Source organism: Encephalitozoon romaleae, chromosome IV (assembly GCF_000280035.1).
Source record: "Encephalitozoon romaleae SJ-2008 chromosome IV, complete sequence".
In the NCBI taxonomy this organism is placed as follows: Eukaryota; Fungi; Microsporidia; family Unikaryonidae; genus Encephalitozoon; species Encephalitozoon romaleae.
Window position 1 is genome coordinate 23,607 of NC_024899.1, and position 14,487 is coordinate 38,093.

Below are 14,487 nucleotides of genomic sequence, written 5' to 3' on the forward strand. Positions count from 1 at the left end.
CATCACTTTACCAATAATCCGATATTAAAATGTCACTAGAAACATCCTTAGTTTCGTCCAGAGGAGCTTCAGAGTCTTGTCCATACTGCCACTTAATTCTGTCCCACAAATTTATTTGGTCAACAGTTTCTCTTCCCAATATCCTTAGAGACGACCTCATTATAAGGTCTCTGTTTGAATGTAGATAGCTCTGGAGATTAGCTTTTCTTATGAACTTGACATCAAAGACACTCGGAATCAACCTCTTCAATACTGTGTATGCATTGCAAGACCCAGACATCCTTTCTATCTTAACAATTTTAAGCCTTCTATAACAGCCTTCGATTCTTATTTTGCAGAATATTCTGTTTTCTTTCAGAATAAACTCCTTAGGGAAATTTATGTGGACAGGTGTTATAAGCTCTACACAGCTGTCACAAGATAAGATGCTGCCACGGCCAGTTGTGTAGATAAGCATACTGTACTCGTTCGTTTCAAATTTTCTCTCATGCATAGACATGAACAGGCTACTCATAAAATATTTCAAGGCACCCCAATGACTGTGAATAAGGAGCTGAGAGATATCCTGAACGGGTACTATGATAAGATAAGATCGAAGATCGGGGAAAACAAGCTAGACGAGGTCATATATTTGGTTGATTCATTGTCAGCAACATTCAAGCTCTCTTCTTCCTCTTATGATAGGTCTTCTTGTACTCCATATAACAACGAAGTTTATGAGAAATACGGGGTCAAGGAATATGTAAATGCATCCTTTGTTCCAACACCCAGGACACTATTTATAGCAGCACAGAATCCAAAGGACGAAAAAAGAGATGTTTTTCTTGATTTTCTGATGAAATCAAACACCAATCTAGTTGTTTCTCTAATCAATGACCCAAAGTATTTTGAAGAAGAATGGCTCCAGAACAGAAAAGTTATAAAGCATGTGGGCAAGGACTTATTCATTGATGAAGCTTACAATGTCCAAGGAAGAAGTATAAGAAGACTTAGATATATCAATTGGGTAGACTTCTCAGTAATCACACGAGAGGAGATGGAAACATTCCACTCATACTTCGACTCAATCCGTTCTGATCCAGTAGTTGTGCATTGCGTTGCTGGTGTTGGAAGGACAGGGACATTTATCATGTACGATATTCTTAAGGGAATGAAGGACATTACTTTGGACGCGTTTGTGAATGTCTTTCTAAGCCTTAGGAGTAAAAGGGCCCACCTTGTAACAAACAAAGTCCAGCTGGAGTTCCTAAAAAATATTTTCTTAAAGGATTAAGAAGAAAGTAATTAAAGCAGAATTTGATACAGTCTTTAGACATGGGATTCTTTTTAATTCTTCTTAAGGATCAGCACATCCTCAATGTATGAGGAGCAGACATTCTCGTCTGTCTCAGCCCTTGTTTTCTCGTTTAAAACAACAGGGGATGTGTGTATCTGGACAGAAGAGAGTTTCTTGGGCTCGCCTACCATTCCAACGGTGTTTATCGGATGCCCTACCCTTATGTTTATCTTCTCAGAGCATGTAACATATTTTTGGGTGCATGCTTGCGGGAGTAAGAAGAACATATATGTATGGGAAGACACAAGCGGGCTGATAGAGGAGTCCAGAAGCATGAATACTGTGGAAAAAAGGCCTATGATGTTTTTTGGCATGAAAGTTGTCTTATCAAAACACAGGGGTGAAATACTCAACAGCCCCTTCCCCAAGGATACAAGGCCTTGTGCAATTTTAAGCATAGGAAGGACCTTTGAATCCTTGTAGTAATAAGAGTATTGTTGGTCCAGGATCTTAGTTATACGAGAATTCAACGTGCCAGCACCAATAAGACCTAATGATACGATTGTAGATATGATACAATTTGTCTCTCCGATATTTAAGGACTTTTCCAGAATATCTAGAACATTTACTTGTGGATTCGATGGATACAGCAGGCTGTAGCACAAAGGGAGTACACTTCTTAAGTGGGAGGAATCCAGTAGCAGAGAGGAAGAGACAATCCTTGCCACCATCTGACTTGATGTCTCATCTCCAATTGATACCAGGGCACAACTGAGTAATCCAACTGACTCAAGAAGCGCATCCGTATCCCCAGTGAACGAGTCGGTTAGAATGGATTCAATGACGTTCGAATCTCCTGTCCCAACATATTGAAACCCTTTGATCAGTATACCTTCGTGCTTGCTAAGGGTGCTTCCTGTCTCCATTATTCCGCACTCAACATCTTTCCTGCGATAAAACAAACACGCTAGTCCTAACATCAGGAATCTAAAGAACTGTGTTTCCGATTCTTTCTCTTTCTCCACAAATGTCTGCAGCATAAGGGATGTGAGATCCTCATCGGCACTTCCACAGAACACACTTCCTAACGTGAAGGCAGTAAAAAACACGACTTCACTACTGTCAGAAAACATTAGAGGCTGAAGGAGTTCTCGAACTTCCTCCGACTGTGTCCCAGAAAACATGGACTCAATTCCTAGAAGAGTGGCTATGACATGAATAATACTGGTGGATTGCAAGTTGTTTGATAGAAGTGCTAGAATCGCCGGTCTCTCTTCAAAGTTTTTCAATCCAGATAGAGCAAGACCCAAAAGACTTCCTGTCTTCCTATGCGACGTATCAGCAAATATGTGCTCTTGTAGAGTTTCCATCACCTTTTCAGAATTCCATGATTCAATCACCCCTATCGATCCAAAAATAGAGATCAGATCGGGTACGTCACATCCAAGGATAGTTTCGTAATTCAAAGGGACTCGGTGATCCCCCTCTTGCGGTAGAAACATCGGGTCCCGCCCATATCCCATATGAACAAATCCGTTAGCAATGGCAATAGATGCAAGCTGTTTTATGTCTTTGTCATATTTAAAGCCCTTAAGAATCCCATCCATCTTGCTTGGCTTATCTATTTCTAACTCGGCCGCAACACTTCTATAAACATCTTTAACATGCCCATTAGACAATATGTGTCTTTCCTTGCGATCCGAAGTTTCGTAGTACAGATCACATCTGGCAAGTATGTACAGGCATTGTTTCTTATAGTCCTTGTCTTCTATGTTCCTCACATATTCAATGGCCTCTCTAATTCTTTGGCGCCTTATCAATCCAACAACATATCTCGAATGGTCATTCATTTTAAGATAGATCCCAAGAATAACATCCGAAAGTTCAATAAATGAGCACATATCCTCTAGATATAGTACTATTCTGTTGTAGTTATGAGTATCAACATAGTCCAAGATCATTTCAATCCCTCCGATTTCAACCAGAAAATCTATCGCTTCAAATTCTGCATTATGCTTAAATAGAAAGTCAATACACTTTCTTCCAACATATTCAGTCTTCTCAAAAGGAAAGTCCATCTTGCCCCCTTTGGCATTGGCAATACACTCAGTCAGCTTTTTAACATATAGATGTCCCCACTCCTTAAGATCAATTACGTTTCCTTCAACCCTATACGCTAGAAGCTTTCTCTCGTCATCAATAACACATATCGCACTTATTATGTCGCACAGTCGTCTCCTTGTATCCCCAGTGACTTCCCTGCATACATCTTCAAGAACAGGTAGATTATCTGCAAGATATTGAAAGTTAATTGTATCAATAGATTTTGAATGCGATGATTTTGTTATGTCAAATAACATGCTCAGCGCGTTGTTCTGAATGTCTGGGTCAGGGTCTCTGATCCTTTCAACTATGATTTTCAGCTCGTCTTCCTCCATTTTAGGGGTTTGTTTTTCGCAAATTAAACCTGAAGAATCTTGAAAGATCTCTTAACCAACAAATCTCAGAGATCCGCATATAAATCCCTTTCTATTGTCCAGGCTCCTTGTTATGAGTATTATAGAAAGTACTTTAATACATCTTATAAATCACTTCTTCCTTTCCTTTTTCTCAAGCATGTCAATCCCCTTATCAATAACAGATGCTATGTGTCCCACAGTATGGTGCTTCGGCGCATGCTTTATGAGGACAATCTGTTCAAAAAACTTCTTGTCCACAGATCTAAAAACAACAATAGGGTTCTCATTCTTATTAAGAGAGCATCGGACTCTTTTTATGTGTATGAGCTCTCCTGGTAAATAGAGCTTTGGGTATATGTTTGTGCTTCTAAGATAAGACAGAACCAGATCAATGTCCTTATCAATCTCCCCATTGAAATCTAACGGCCCGTGTCTTTCTCCAATCGAACAGCAGAGAAATTTGAGGTCTAGAACACTTCCATAGCTCATTCGAGGTATTATATCATTCCCATAATTGATCACAGTTATTCCATCACTAAATCTAGACGCTATTTCCTCGGAAACCACAGGGGGGCTTGAAAAAACTATTGCTTCTACATCCATCCCTTTCAGGAGCTTCATTTCTTCTACCATTATCTTAACCAGCATCGAGATCGCTCCTCCAAGAGAATGCCCTAGCAGGAGAAGCTTTTTGGTCCCTAGCTTTGTTAAGGTCCTTTCAATTGCATTTATGTGATTATCTATGAAATAAGTTGCCAACTTCTTGAATCCATTATGTACAAACCCAGTTCCAAACTCTGCATACTCACAATTTATGTCCTGGATAGTCTCCTCAGAGTTCGTGGTCCCCTTGAATGAAACTACAACCCTTTCTCCCTCTCTATCATAAAAGACTATGTGTTCAACCACCTCAGAGGGCTCTAAGTGCATGAAAAGCAGGTCCCTGTCTTCTATTCCTATCAGTTTGAGCACTGCCTTTCTATCGTCTGCGATGGATTCATCAACCTGTGCCTGTGGTTTAAGAAAAATGCTGGGCCAGCTATTAGCGTAGGAGCCCATTGTAAAGTAAAACAGCTTCTTTATCTTCCAAAGCATTTGCAAACTGCACAATAAATATCCATTGCTTGACAATATGCTAGGCATGTACATAGGCCCTTCATCTGCAACATTTCTGTCGCATAACAAGCGATCTAGAAGAACGTTCAACCTTAGCAATCGCTTTTCGTTGTCTCCTGCGTTTCTTATATCATCCTTCCCGGTAGGTAACTTCTTATTATGGTTTATTTCATGGAAAATCCTCGGAAGGCGATCGTAGGTGATCTCTAAGATAAGATCAATGTTCCTTGTTGACAATGCATTGATCTCTGATATAGTTTTTTCGACCAGAAGCCCGCCAAACAATATATTCAATCTACATCCGTGGCTTCCTCGGTTGACATAATCTACTAGTTTCTTTATACTCAGAATGGTTCCAGCTTTTTCGCTACTGAAAAAGAATCCAAACACCTTCTGGACAAATCCACTTATCTCGTCTTCCTCTTCCATCCCTCTTTCACCGTATATTCTTCTTTTAAACACATAACACAGCTTTCCTACAACCTCTTTCTCCTCAAAGTCATAGCTGCTTGCTTTGTCACGGTATCTTTCATGGAAAATGTTCAATGAGTGTTCTTCCTCTTCGCTCCCATTTCTGAGGAAAGAATGATTTAGTAAGGCAAATCCCGTGCACAGGTTCCAAGGAAACGATCTCTTCATTAATAGAATCTTGCTGTCACCTATAATTGTATTGTGGAATCTCTTGAAAGTCACAACAACCTTGTCCTCAAAGATTATTTTCTCGTCATCATAACATAAAACCAGAGTGTCGTATGTTCCCTCGGGAACCTCTATCCTTTTAATCCTTATATCCACTTCCATCGCCGTGTCAAAGGAGACAGGGTGGCTCAGGAACTCATATTTCATCCCTACCCATAGAATCCAAATACCCCTTTTGCTTGCAAGCCATCTCATCATAAGGATTTGATGGAGTGAGTTTGTTTTGCCATGGATGCTGAATCGCTAGAAAAACATCTAAAGTCTCAAGCAGTGTCAGAAAACTTTAATGATCAAAAGCTGAGGGATGAAAAGAGGAATTTTGCCTTGCTCTCTTTCCATGCCTTCATCATAAAATCCTTTGTCTTGTCGGTAAGGACCCTCTTGGTTTCGGCATTCTGCTCAATCCCACTGTAGTCAATTGATGATAGCCCCAGATCTGCCTTATACCTTGTGGCAATTAGATGGCTGATGTTGTACTTCTTAAGCACGACATAGAACTTAGAGTTTCTACGTTTTATCCACTTGGGCTGGTGATCTTCCGAGTCCTTCGGAACCCTGACAACACATGCAGTCAGGACGTATCTCTCGTCAAGTTGCTTTATCACAACAGCTTTCTTTCCTGCGTTCTTTCCACTTGTTACAACAACTATCATGTTTGGCACAAAGATCATTTCCAGGGCAAATTTTTTACGTTAACAAATCTACAATCCACCATGGAGAAGATTGAGCTTGTAAAGAGCATAGAAGCAAATGCAGAAAGAATTCTCGAGGATTTCACGGAGATACTCCAGTATCTGAGATCTGAGGGATCTGATAAGTGCGATGAAGTCCAGAACTTACTTTTTGCAACCCGAAGAGTGGTTAACCTTGTTGACTCTGCTCTGGAAATATACCATTATCTTATAAGATTGAAATATCTTACGGCCGATATTCAGAGATTTGAGACCAAAGAAAGCGGGGATGGAGATAAGATGCTTGAAGAGCTATTTGGGGAACTGAATAGCAATCTAGGGATCTAAACGGGTATGGGCGAGGGCTAGAATGCTCCATTGAAGAAAGATAAAAGTCCTAACATCAAGCCAGAGCGAGCCTAGATTCTCATTAAATAAAGTATAATCTTTTTGTAAAAAATGTAATGCATGAACCCTGTGAACCTAATGCTGCCCTTCACAAGGAGCTATTTTGCATTGGTCCAGACTAGAAAAATAGACCCTTCCGCATCCTTCGATAAATGAAGACGATTGAAGAGACATACCAAAAGAAAACACCTGTGGAGCATATTCTTCTCAGGCCTGATTCTTATATAGGATCAGTGGAGAAGGAAGCACAACAAATGTATATATGGGACGAAGAGAGCGAGAGAATGGTTTGCAGGAACATTGAGTATGTTCCCGGGCTATACAAGATATTCGATGAAATAATTGTCAACGCTGCAGACAACAAGATACGAGACCCAAAGATGGATGTTATTAAGGTTTCCATTGACCCTGAGAAGAACGAGATATCTGTGTATAACAATGGGAAGGGGATCCCTGTTAGGATTCACAAGGAGGAAAATGTGTATGTACCTGAGCTTATATTTGGAAACCTTCTGACATCATCTAACTACAATGATGAAGAAAAGAAAGTCACTGGAGGGAGGAATGGGTACGGGGCAAAACTGTGCAACATATTCAGTAAGGAGTTTATTGTAGAGACTGCAGATTGCGAAGTCAAGAAGTATTACAAGCAAAAGTACAGAAATAATATGGGTGCCAAGGAAGAGCCCGAGATCAGCAGATATACCAAGGGAGATTTTACAAGAATAACATTCAAGCCTGACTTAAGGAGGTTCAAGATGGATAGGCTAGATGATGACATAGTAGCATTACTGAAGAAAAGGGTTTACGACCTTGGAGGAATTGTCAAGGACGTAAAGATATTTTTGAATGAAAAAAGAATCAGCATCAAGGGATTCAGGGAGTATGTAAAGCTTTATATTCCACCTGGCACCAACGTTGTGCACCAGATTATCAATGACCGGTGGGAAGTGGCTCTTACCACAAGCGAAGAACAATTTCAGCAAGTATCGTTTGTCAATGCAATATGCACAACCAAAGGGGGGAGCCACGTGAACCATGTTGTCGAGCGGATTGTGGAGCCGCTATCGGAAGCGATACAAAAGAAGGAGAAAGGGCTTTCTGTAAAGCCTTTTCAAATCAAATCATGCATGTTTATATTTGTGAACTGCCTCATTGAAAACCCTGCATTTGATTCTCAGACAAAAGAGAACCTTACCTTGAGAGTTTCTGCCTTTGGATCGAAGTGCGAGCCCATAGCTGATTTTGTGAAGAGTGTTATAAAAAACACATCCATTGTCCAGAAGGTTGCCTCTTTTGCAAAGGCTAGACAGAGCCTGCAGTTGAAGAAGACAGATGGGGCAAAAACAAGCAGACTTTCGGGAATTCCAAAGCTAGAGGATGCTAACTTTGCAGGAACAAACAAATCGAAAGATTGTACTCTGATATTAACTGAGGGGGATTCGGCCAAGACGCTGGCTGTCTCAGGGCTGAGTGTGGTTGGAAGGGACACCTATGGAGTTTTCCCACTACGAGGAAAGCTATTGAATGTTAGAGAGGCTTCACATAAGCAAATAATGGAGAACTCCGAGATTTCGAGCATAAAAAAGATCCTGGGACTACAGCATAACAAAGTTTACGAAGACACATCAAGCCTTAGATATGGACATGTTATGATCATGACTGATCAAGACCACGATGGCAGCCACATAAAGGGATTAATAATCAACTTCTTGGATCACTTCTATCCCTCATTGCTGAAGATACCTGGGTTTCTCCAGGAGTTTATCACGCCGATTATAAGAGCCACAAAGAAAGGACAAGTCAGAGACTTCTTCACCTTGCCTGAATATGAGGAGTTCAAAAGGAGCGAAGAAGGGTGGAACATCAAATATTACAAAGGACTAGGAACATCTACAAGTGCAGATGCTAAGCAATACTTTAGCAACCTACCTATCCATGTTAAACACTTTACCCCATTAGTTGATGAGGACAAAGAGCTCATTGACCTTGCATTCAACAAGAAGAAAGCAGACGCAAGAAAAACATGGCTTCTGAGCTTTGAGCCTGGAACCTTTCTAGACCAGTCGTTGTCACACATATCGATTTCAGACTTTGTTAATAAAGAATTGATTTTGTTTTCCATGGCAGACAACATCCGGTCGATTCCAAGCCTGGTGGATGGGCTCAAGCCAGGGCAAAGAAAAGTAATGTTCAGTTGTTTCAAGAGGAACCTTAGGTCAGAGATAAAGGTGGCACAGTTGGTGGGCTACGTTTCTGAGCAGTCTGCATACCATCATGGGGAACAATCTCTTTGCTCCACAATTGTGAACCTAGCTCAGGACTTTGTTGGATCCAATAACATAAATCTTCTTCTTCCAATTGGGCAGTTTGGAAGTAGGCTTCAAGGTGGAAAGGATGCAGCAAGTCCACGTTACATCTTCACGTCTCTATCTCCACTCACAAGGCTGATATTTAATGAGAATGACGATGCGATCTTGAACTACCTCAATGATGATAATCTTTCGATAGAGCCAGAGTTCTATGTACCTATTATTCCAATGGTATTGGTCAATGGAGCAGAGGGGATTGGAACTGGGTGGAGCACGTCCATTCCCAACTTCAATCCAATAGACGTAGTAGAAAACATTCGAAGGATGATCAGAGGTGAGGATCCTGTGGAGATGGTGCCCTATTATAGAAACTTCAGAGGAAGTATTGAGAAGATCGGGGAAGGAAAGTTCCAGGTTTCCGGGGTATATAAAGGGGATATGGACCTTGAAATCACCGAGCTTCCTGTTGGTACATGGACTTTGAACTACAAGGAGTTTTTGGAGTCTCTTGTGCAAGCTGGTGTGGTGAAGGACTTCAAGGAATACCACACAGAAAAGACAGTGAACTTTACCGTGAAACTTGCCAAGCACGTTAGTAACTTAAAGCTAAGTAACACCATCACAATCAACAACATGGTGTGCTTTGATGAGAATCTTGGAATTAAGAAATATTCGACGCCTAAAGATATTCTGAGGGATTTTTATGATGTTCGGCTTAGATATTATTCGATGAGAAAAGATAACATGATGAAGGTAATGAAAGACGAATTGGTAAAGTTGGAGAATAAGGTGAAGTTTATAAAAGAGGTTTCCACTGGAGGACTCATTATAAATAGAAGGAGGAAAGCTGAAATTATCTTTGATCTTGAATCGAGAGGATATGCGAGGGTTGATGATTATGAATACCTTCTGGGTATGTCAATACTAAGTCTTACTGTAGAAAGAATCGAAAAGCTAAACAATGAACATGCGAAGAGGCTTGAGGAGTACAATAAACTAGCAGGCAAGACTCCAAAAGTGCTCTGGCTTGAGGATTTAGATGCTTTCGAGAGGGAGTATTTGAAGATTGTTGAAAATGAAGTCAAAGAATACGACGATGAGTTAAGTGGACGTGTCAAAAAAGGGAGCAGGAAGCCAAAGTCCAGAAGTAGAGCTATGGATAACCCAAAGAAAGCCAAAGCGGCTCAAAAGCCTAAGGCAGCACACGAGGTTGACCACTCAACAGATTCAGATGCTTCACAGGAAAAGCCCTGGAAAAAGTACAATCTTACATAGGTTTTGAATGTATGTATCTTAAAAATCTTTTCTGTCGCCTTGTCAGCTATTAAGATAATGGAAGACTGAATAAAGTTATACTATTCTTTTCGTGCCTTCCTGTACATTTTGTCTATTTTCCTCTGATATTCAATAGAGGCCGATTTCTCTTCCATGATCTTATGATGTGCAGACATCTTGCTTTCTCTGTGGATTGCTTTTCTCAGGGCCTTTGACTTTCTCTTAATACCTATCCCACTTAATTTTGGCTTTAGACTCTTGAATTCTATAGGCCCATCCTCTTGCACCGCTGGATTTCTTTCTTCTCCTTGCACTCCAAATGCTTCAAACACGCCAGGGTTTTTCAGAAACATGCTGGCATAACGCTCATAAAGAGCCTTATTATTCTCAAACAGATAATTCTTCACTTCATTCAAGTAAACTGGTTTGGTTTCCGCTGAAATGAAAAGCTCAATCAACTCCATGACTTTTGAGCGAGATGTATTTGTAAAATTCTCCTCTGTTAGTATTCTAACCATGTCTTTATATTCCCCTCTTCCTATTCTAAGCCCTTTGTATCTGTCTATAGCTCTATCTATTTTGCTTTTGGTGACGTTCATGCTAAGCCCTTCCGGAGCCAGATATTTATTATTCGGCTATAGTGGCAAGGCCCCATAACATAGAGATGACTTACAAAGTAGATAAGAAAGCAATCAGAAGGCTATACTTAATGAAGAATTCAGGAAATCCGGACATTTGTTCTTCTCTCTCCAGACTTGTGGAAATAGGAAATCCATACCTAACCTTTATACTCCAAGCCATGTTTCAAAATATGCTTTCTGAAACATCATGCCCGGCACCATTCGCCATTCTCATGAGGAGCAGTAAGATAGTCAATTATATAGTCAGACGGATTATAGGAAAAGATATAATATTAGAAGCCAGGGATGGGCCTAGGAAGTGTGACGACAGTAAATGGGATGAGAACGACTATGTCGAAGTCATGAAGTTTCTCTTGAACCTGGAAAAGGCTAATAGAAGGATATCATATATTGATAATCCCTTCATTTTATATGTAGTGTCGAAGATCTCGGAGGTGGAAAAAGCAAGGTTGATTAGATTCTTAGAGATCTCTCCCCTCTGTATATTAATAATGAAGACCATGAATACTAACAGCCTTTCGGGCATCCATTTAGAAGTTATCAATTTCCTGAAAGTCAAAGACATGACATATGAGGAAGGGTTCATGTATATTCATGAGTCTTGTGCGGACTTTAAGGCCCTAAAGAGAGAGTTTTTGAAGTCCAGATTTCCACAAATACAAAGATACTTCCATGTGCTGATGGACTTCTACCCTGAAATGATGTTTGGGGCAAGAAAGCCTTATGCCAACAGGATGAAGATATTTGGGGATCCTCTTTCAATACCGATCAAGCCAAGGCTGTTGTGTGTTTATATATCTGCTTGTGTATATTTTATAAGAAGAAAGTATGAGGCCCTGGGGCAGGAAAAGAACTTGGATGTGCTGATGAAGGCCATTTACATTGAAAGAATCCTTTCAACCTGCCCCAAAAGACGTCTCTTAAAAGAAGTGATTCATCAGCTGATTCTTGACACACCTATTCTTGTGAAGGTTATTGTAATGAGAAGATTTCCGTGCAATCTTGTTAGGAAGATGGTTGAATGTGTGCCATCCTTCCATCTTGCATATGAACTATCACTAAAGATTCTTTGTAAGAATCCCAATGACAGCTTCTATGAAGCATTGGTTGAGGAACTCCTCAAGAAGTATCCAACAGAAAGTAATGTGAGGAAGTTTGGTGCCTGTGCTCACCTGTTTGGCAAGCCTCTTCTAGAAAGGTTGAGATATCTTACAGATGCATGCTCTTAATGTATGCAGAATAATAGGAAAATGAAGTCTTGAATATTTTTATTCTCTAATAGTAAACAGATAGGTTAATGTCTCCATGAAAACCTTGAGCCTTGTTAGGATACTTCATTATATTTCCAGGTTGATGGAAGATGAATGAAGCAATGGCTAAAAGTTATGTTTTATACCAAATATATCTAGAAAGACAACTATAACTAGAAGAAACCCAGCGGAAAGAACATCTGAAATCGATGCAATAAGCGGAAGAGCCATAACGCCCGTATCCTCTTCCTTTTTGTCTAAGTACTCGACAAGAATGGAGATACCTCTTAGCAAGATTGTAACGTGAAAGACGAAAAATATCATGAACAGTATACAGAACTCATGGGAGTATTGAAGCCCCATTAATATAGCTATTACAAGGTATGTTAGTGACATCAATACAGAAATGAATACCAGTGTTATGTAAGACTCTTTGCTATTATGAATTGTTTGGTTATTAATTGATGTGAATATCTTATGGAGGTAGATGAATGCTATTGATACAGACATACCACTAAATACAGGGAATGACGGTGCAAGAATTGGAAACCTGGCAGAAAAATCCTCAAGAACGTATCCAGTAGCTGTGCTGATCAAATAAGTCATGGTTAAGACCTCCACAGGCTGAACAGGGATCCGCTTTTTACTGGCCAATCCAAAGTAGAGACATAGAGGAATAATAGAGATGGACAAGAAGATGCAGATGAGGGATGATGGTATTGAAGCATCTTTGAACTTTTTTGTAAAGTATATCAATGATCTTACATTCATGTAATCGCCAAAGGACGATATGGTTGGAAGAATAATGTTATCTGGGTTGATACCTAGAATCTTAGACACCTCTATAGATATTACAAGAAGAATTATGAACAAGATTGTAGTTAATATACATGACACAAGCGATCCAGTAACTATGGCTAGCCCCAGACCTGTGTGTAGTTCCCCAGACAAAGTAGTCCCTATTATGCCTACCAGTCCTATTGTAAGCCCTATTATGGCGGATTGTGCTAAGACTAGGTTGGAGTTATCAAAGACATATATGAAGTAATTCTTATATATAAACAGTGGCGAATGACTCATAGATGAGAGGTACATTGCAAATATGACCTCTATGTTTCCTTTGAATGACAAAATGCAGTTTGTTTCAAGAATGATTGGAACGTCTGCCAAACGAGCATCATTAGTAGCATCTATAAGTGCCGAGCCTGCAAGAATCAGCCCGCTCAACGATATGAACAGCCCTGGAATAGATTGCAGTAACAATGAGGTGTTGTATAACGATAGATTGACCAGGTCTCCAAGCATCGGTTCTGAGCCCCCAAGCTGATTAAGAAGAATGGATTTTTCAGATACCAATAATATTCTATGTTGAGACCCAACCTAATTTCCTATCCCATACTGTTTCAAATATTTGATGGCCATTGATAGTTGATGTAAGGAAAAAGAGGAGGGTTCTATGAGCGGTGGCTAGACAGTTATGTTTCACTTTTAAGAAAAGAAGTCCTGCACCCAAAGCCCCAAACATATTTGCAGAATCTATGAGACTTCTTTTAGATTGAAACCTTTCAAAATTAACACCCTAATCAATCCAGATCATGGAAAAGCCAAGTACAAGCTTTAACTTCGATAAAATACCGAAGTTCATAATGAAGCTTTATAAGGCCACAAGTGATGAGAAGTACAAGGGAATATGCTGGACATCTGATGGGCTCAAGATTCATATATATGATCGAGACGTGTTTGTGAAGGAGACGCTTCCTTTGATATCTAAGACTAGAGAGTTTGGAACATTTATCCGCATGCTAAATAGCTATGGATTTGTCAAGTCTAAGGACATTGAAGAAGAGGATATATATTATAATAAGAACTTCAGGAAAGGAAGAGAAGATTTGCTAGGGATTGATGACTCACTTCGGATGATCAAGAGGAAAAAGTCGAATGACATCCGGATGAGAATTGGGGACGGGTCTCTAAAAGAGGTTGTGGAATACCTATACGTACAAAATCAGGAGTTGTATACAGAATTGTCTGCTTGCAAGGAAAGGATAGAGAGGCAAGAAAGAGCCCTTAACGGGCTTATAGAGATTCTTTCGAGGGTCTTTAGGACAAACTCCCAAGACTTCGGGGCTCGATTTAAGCCCAATAACCTCAATCTTCACAATGAAATGGATCTTTTTCTTGGTGAACTTTCTGGACCTCTTAGGGACGGGTATGGGCCATCAGCTTCCAAGCCCCAGGAAAAAAGTATCCCAGAGCTTTCCTTCAAGTCAGGAGAGAACCACCATACAGATTCAGATTCTAAGAATGATGGATATGATGCTTTCTTTTAGGTGTTTATATAGCCTATGTAACTACCTGCACAGGATATGGATATACTAGA

General features: G+C 40.1%; 11 protein-coding genes across 11 annotated transcripts; 5 read left to right on the top strand and 6 right to left on the bottom strand.

Annotated features, from left to right (window-relative positions):
* Nucleotides 1–7: 7 nt before the first annotated feature.
* Nucleotides 8–514, bottom strand: EROM_040250 (hypothetical protein; the record flags this gene model as incomplete). Its single annotated transcript, XM_009266016.1, has 1 exon — nt 8–514. One exon carries the CDS (start codon nt 512–514, stop codon nt 8–10), a length of 507 nt encoding a protein of 168 aa, XP_009264291.1.
* A 21-nt stretch (nt 515–535) lies between these two features.
* On the top strand, nt 536–1,273 carry EROM_040260 (protein tyrosine phosphatase; the record flags this gene model as incomplete). The annotated part of the gene is made up of 1 exon (XM_009266017.1): nt 536–1,273. One exon carries the CDS (start codon nt 536–538, stop codon nt 1,271–1,273), a length of 738 nt encoding a protein of 245 aa, XP_009264292.1.
* A 53-nt stretch (nt 1,274–1,326) lies between these two features.
* Nucleotides 1,327–3,714, bottom strand: EROM_040270 (26S proteasome regulatory subunit 4; the record flags this gene model as incomplete). Its single annotated transcript, XM_009266018.1, has 1 exon — nt 1,327–3,714. The coding sequence occupies one exon, from the start codon at nt 3,712–3,714 to the stop codon at nt 1,327–1,329; it is 2,388 nt and encodes a 795-aa protein (XP_009264293.1).
* A 150-nt stretch (nt 3,715–3,864) lies between these two features.
* On the bottom strand, nt 3,865–5,652 carry EROM_040280 (putative class 3 lipase; the record flags this gene model as incomplete). Its single annotated transcript, XM_009266019.1, has 1 exon — nt 3,865–5,652. The coding sequence occupies one exon, from the start codon at nt 5,650–5,652 to the stop codon at nt 3,865–3,867; it is 1,788 nt and encodes a 595-aa protein (XP_009264294.1).
* A 188-nt stretch (nt 5,653–5,840) lies between these two features.
* Nucleotides 5,841–6,221, bottom strand: EROM_040290 (60S ribosomal protein L14E/L6E/L27E; the record flags this gene model as incomplete). The annotated part of the gene is made up of 1 exon (XM_009266020.1): nt 5,841–6,221. One exon carries the CDS (start codon nt 6,219–6,221, stop codon nt 5,841–5,843), a length of 381 nt encoding a protein of 126 aa, XP_009264295.1.
* A 42-nt stretch (nt 6,222–6,263) lies between these two features.
* On the top strand, nt 6,264–6,569 carry EROM_040300 (hypothetical protein; the record flags this gene model as incomplete). Its single annotated transcript, XM_009266021.1, has 1 exon — nt 6,264–6,569. The coding sequence occupies one exon, from the start codon at nt 6,264–6,266 to the stop codon at nt 6,567–6,569; it is 306 nt and encodes a 101-aa protein (XP_009264296.1).
* Nucleotides 6,570–6,781: 212 nt separating this feature from the next.
* On the top strand, nt 6,782–10,216 carry EROM_040310 (DNA topoisomerase II; the record flags this gene model as incomplete). Its single annotated transcript, XM_009266022.1, has 1 exon — nt 6,782–10,216. The coding sequence occupies one exon, from the start codon at nt 6,782–6,784 to the stop codon at nt 10,214–10,216; it is 3,435 nt and encodes a 1,144-aa protein (XP_009264297.1).
* An 80-nt stretch (nt 10,217–10,296) lies between these two features.
* On the bottom strand, nt 10,297–10,815 carry EROM_040320 (hypothetical protein; the record flags this gene model as incomplete). The annotated part of the gene is made up of 1 exon (XM_009266023.1): nt 10,297–10,815. One exon carries the CDS (start codon nt 10,813–10,815, stop codon nt 10,297–10,299), a length of 519 nt encoding a protein of 172 aa, XP_009264298.1.
* Nucleotides 10,816–10,880: 65 nt separating this feature from the next.
* EROM_040330 (hypothetical protein) lies at nt 10,881–12,086 on the top strand (the record flags this gene model as incomplete). The annotated part of the gene is made up of 1 exon (XM_009266024.1): nt 10,881–12,086. The coding sequence occupies one exon, from the start codon at nt 10,881–10,883 to the stop codon at nt 12,084–12,086; it is 1,206 nt and encodes a 401-aa protein (XP_009264299.1).
* A 147-nt stretch (nt 12,087–12,233) lies between these two features.
* On the bottom strand, nt 12,234–13,412 carry EROM_040340 (hypothetical protein; the record flags this gene model as incomplete). The annotated part of the gene is made up of 1 exon (XM_009266025.1): nt 12,234–13,412. The coding sequence occupies one exon, from the start codon at nt 13,410–13,412 to the stop codon at nt 12,234–12,236; it is 1,179 nt and encodes a 392-aa protein (XP_009264300.1).
* A 290-nt stretch (nt 13,413–13,702) lies between these two features.
* EROM_040350 (heat shock transcription factor) lies at nt 13,703–14,437 on the top strand (the record flags this gene model as incomplete). The annotated part of the gene is made up of 1 exon (XM_009266026.1): nt 13,703–14,437. The coding sequence occupies one exon, from the start codon at nt 13,703–13,705 to the stop codon at nt 14,435–14,437; it is 735 nt and encodes a 244-aa protein (XP_009264301.1).
* Between the last annotated feature and the right edge of the window lie 50 nt (nt 14,438–14,487).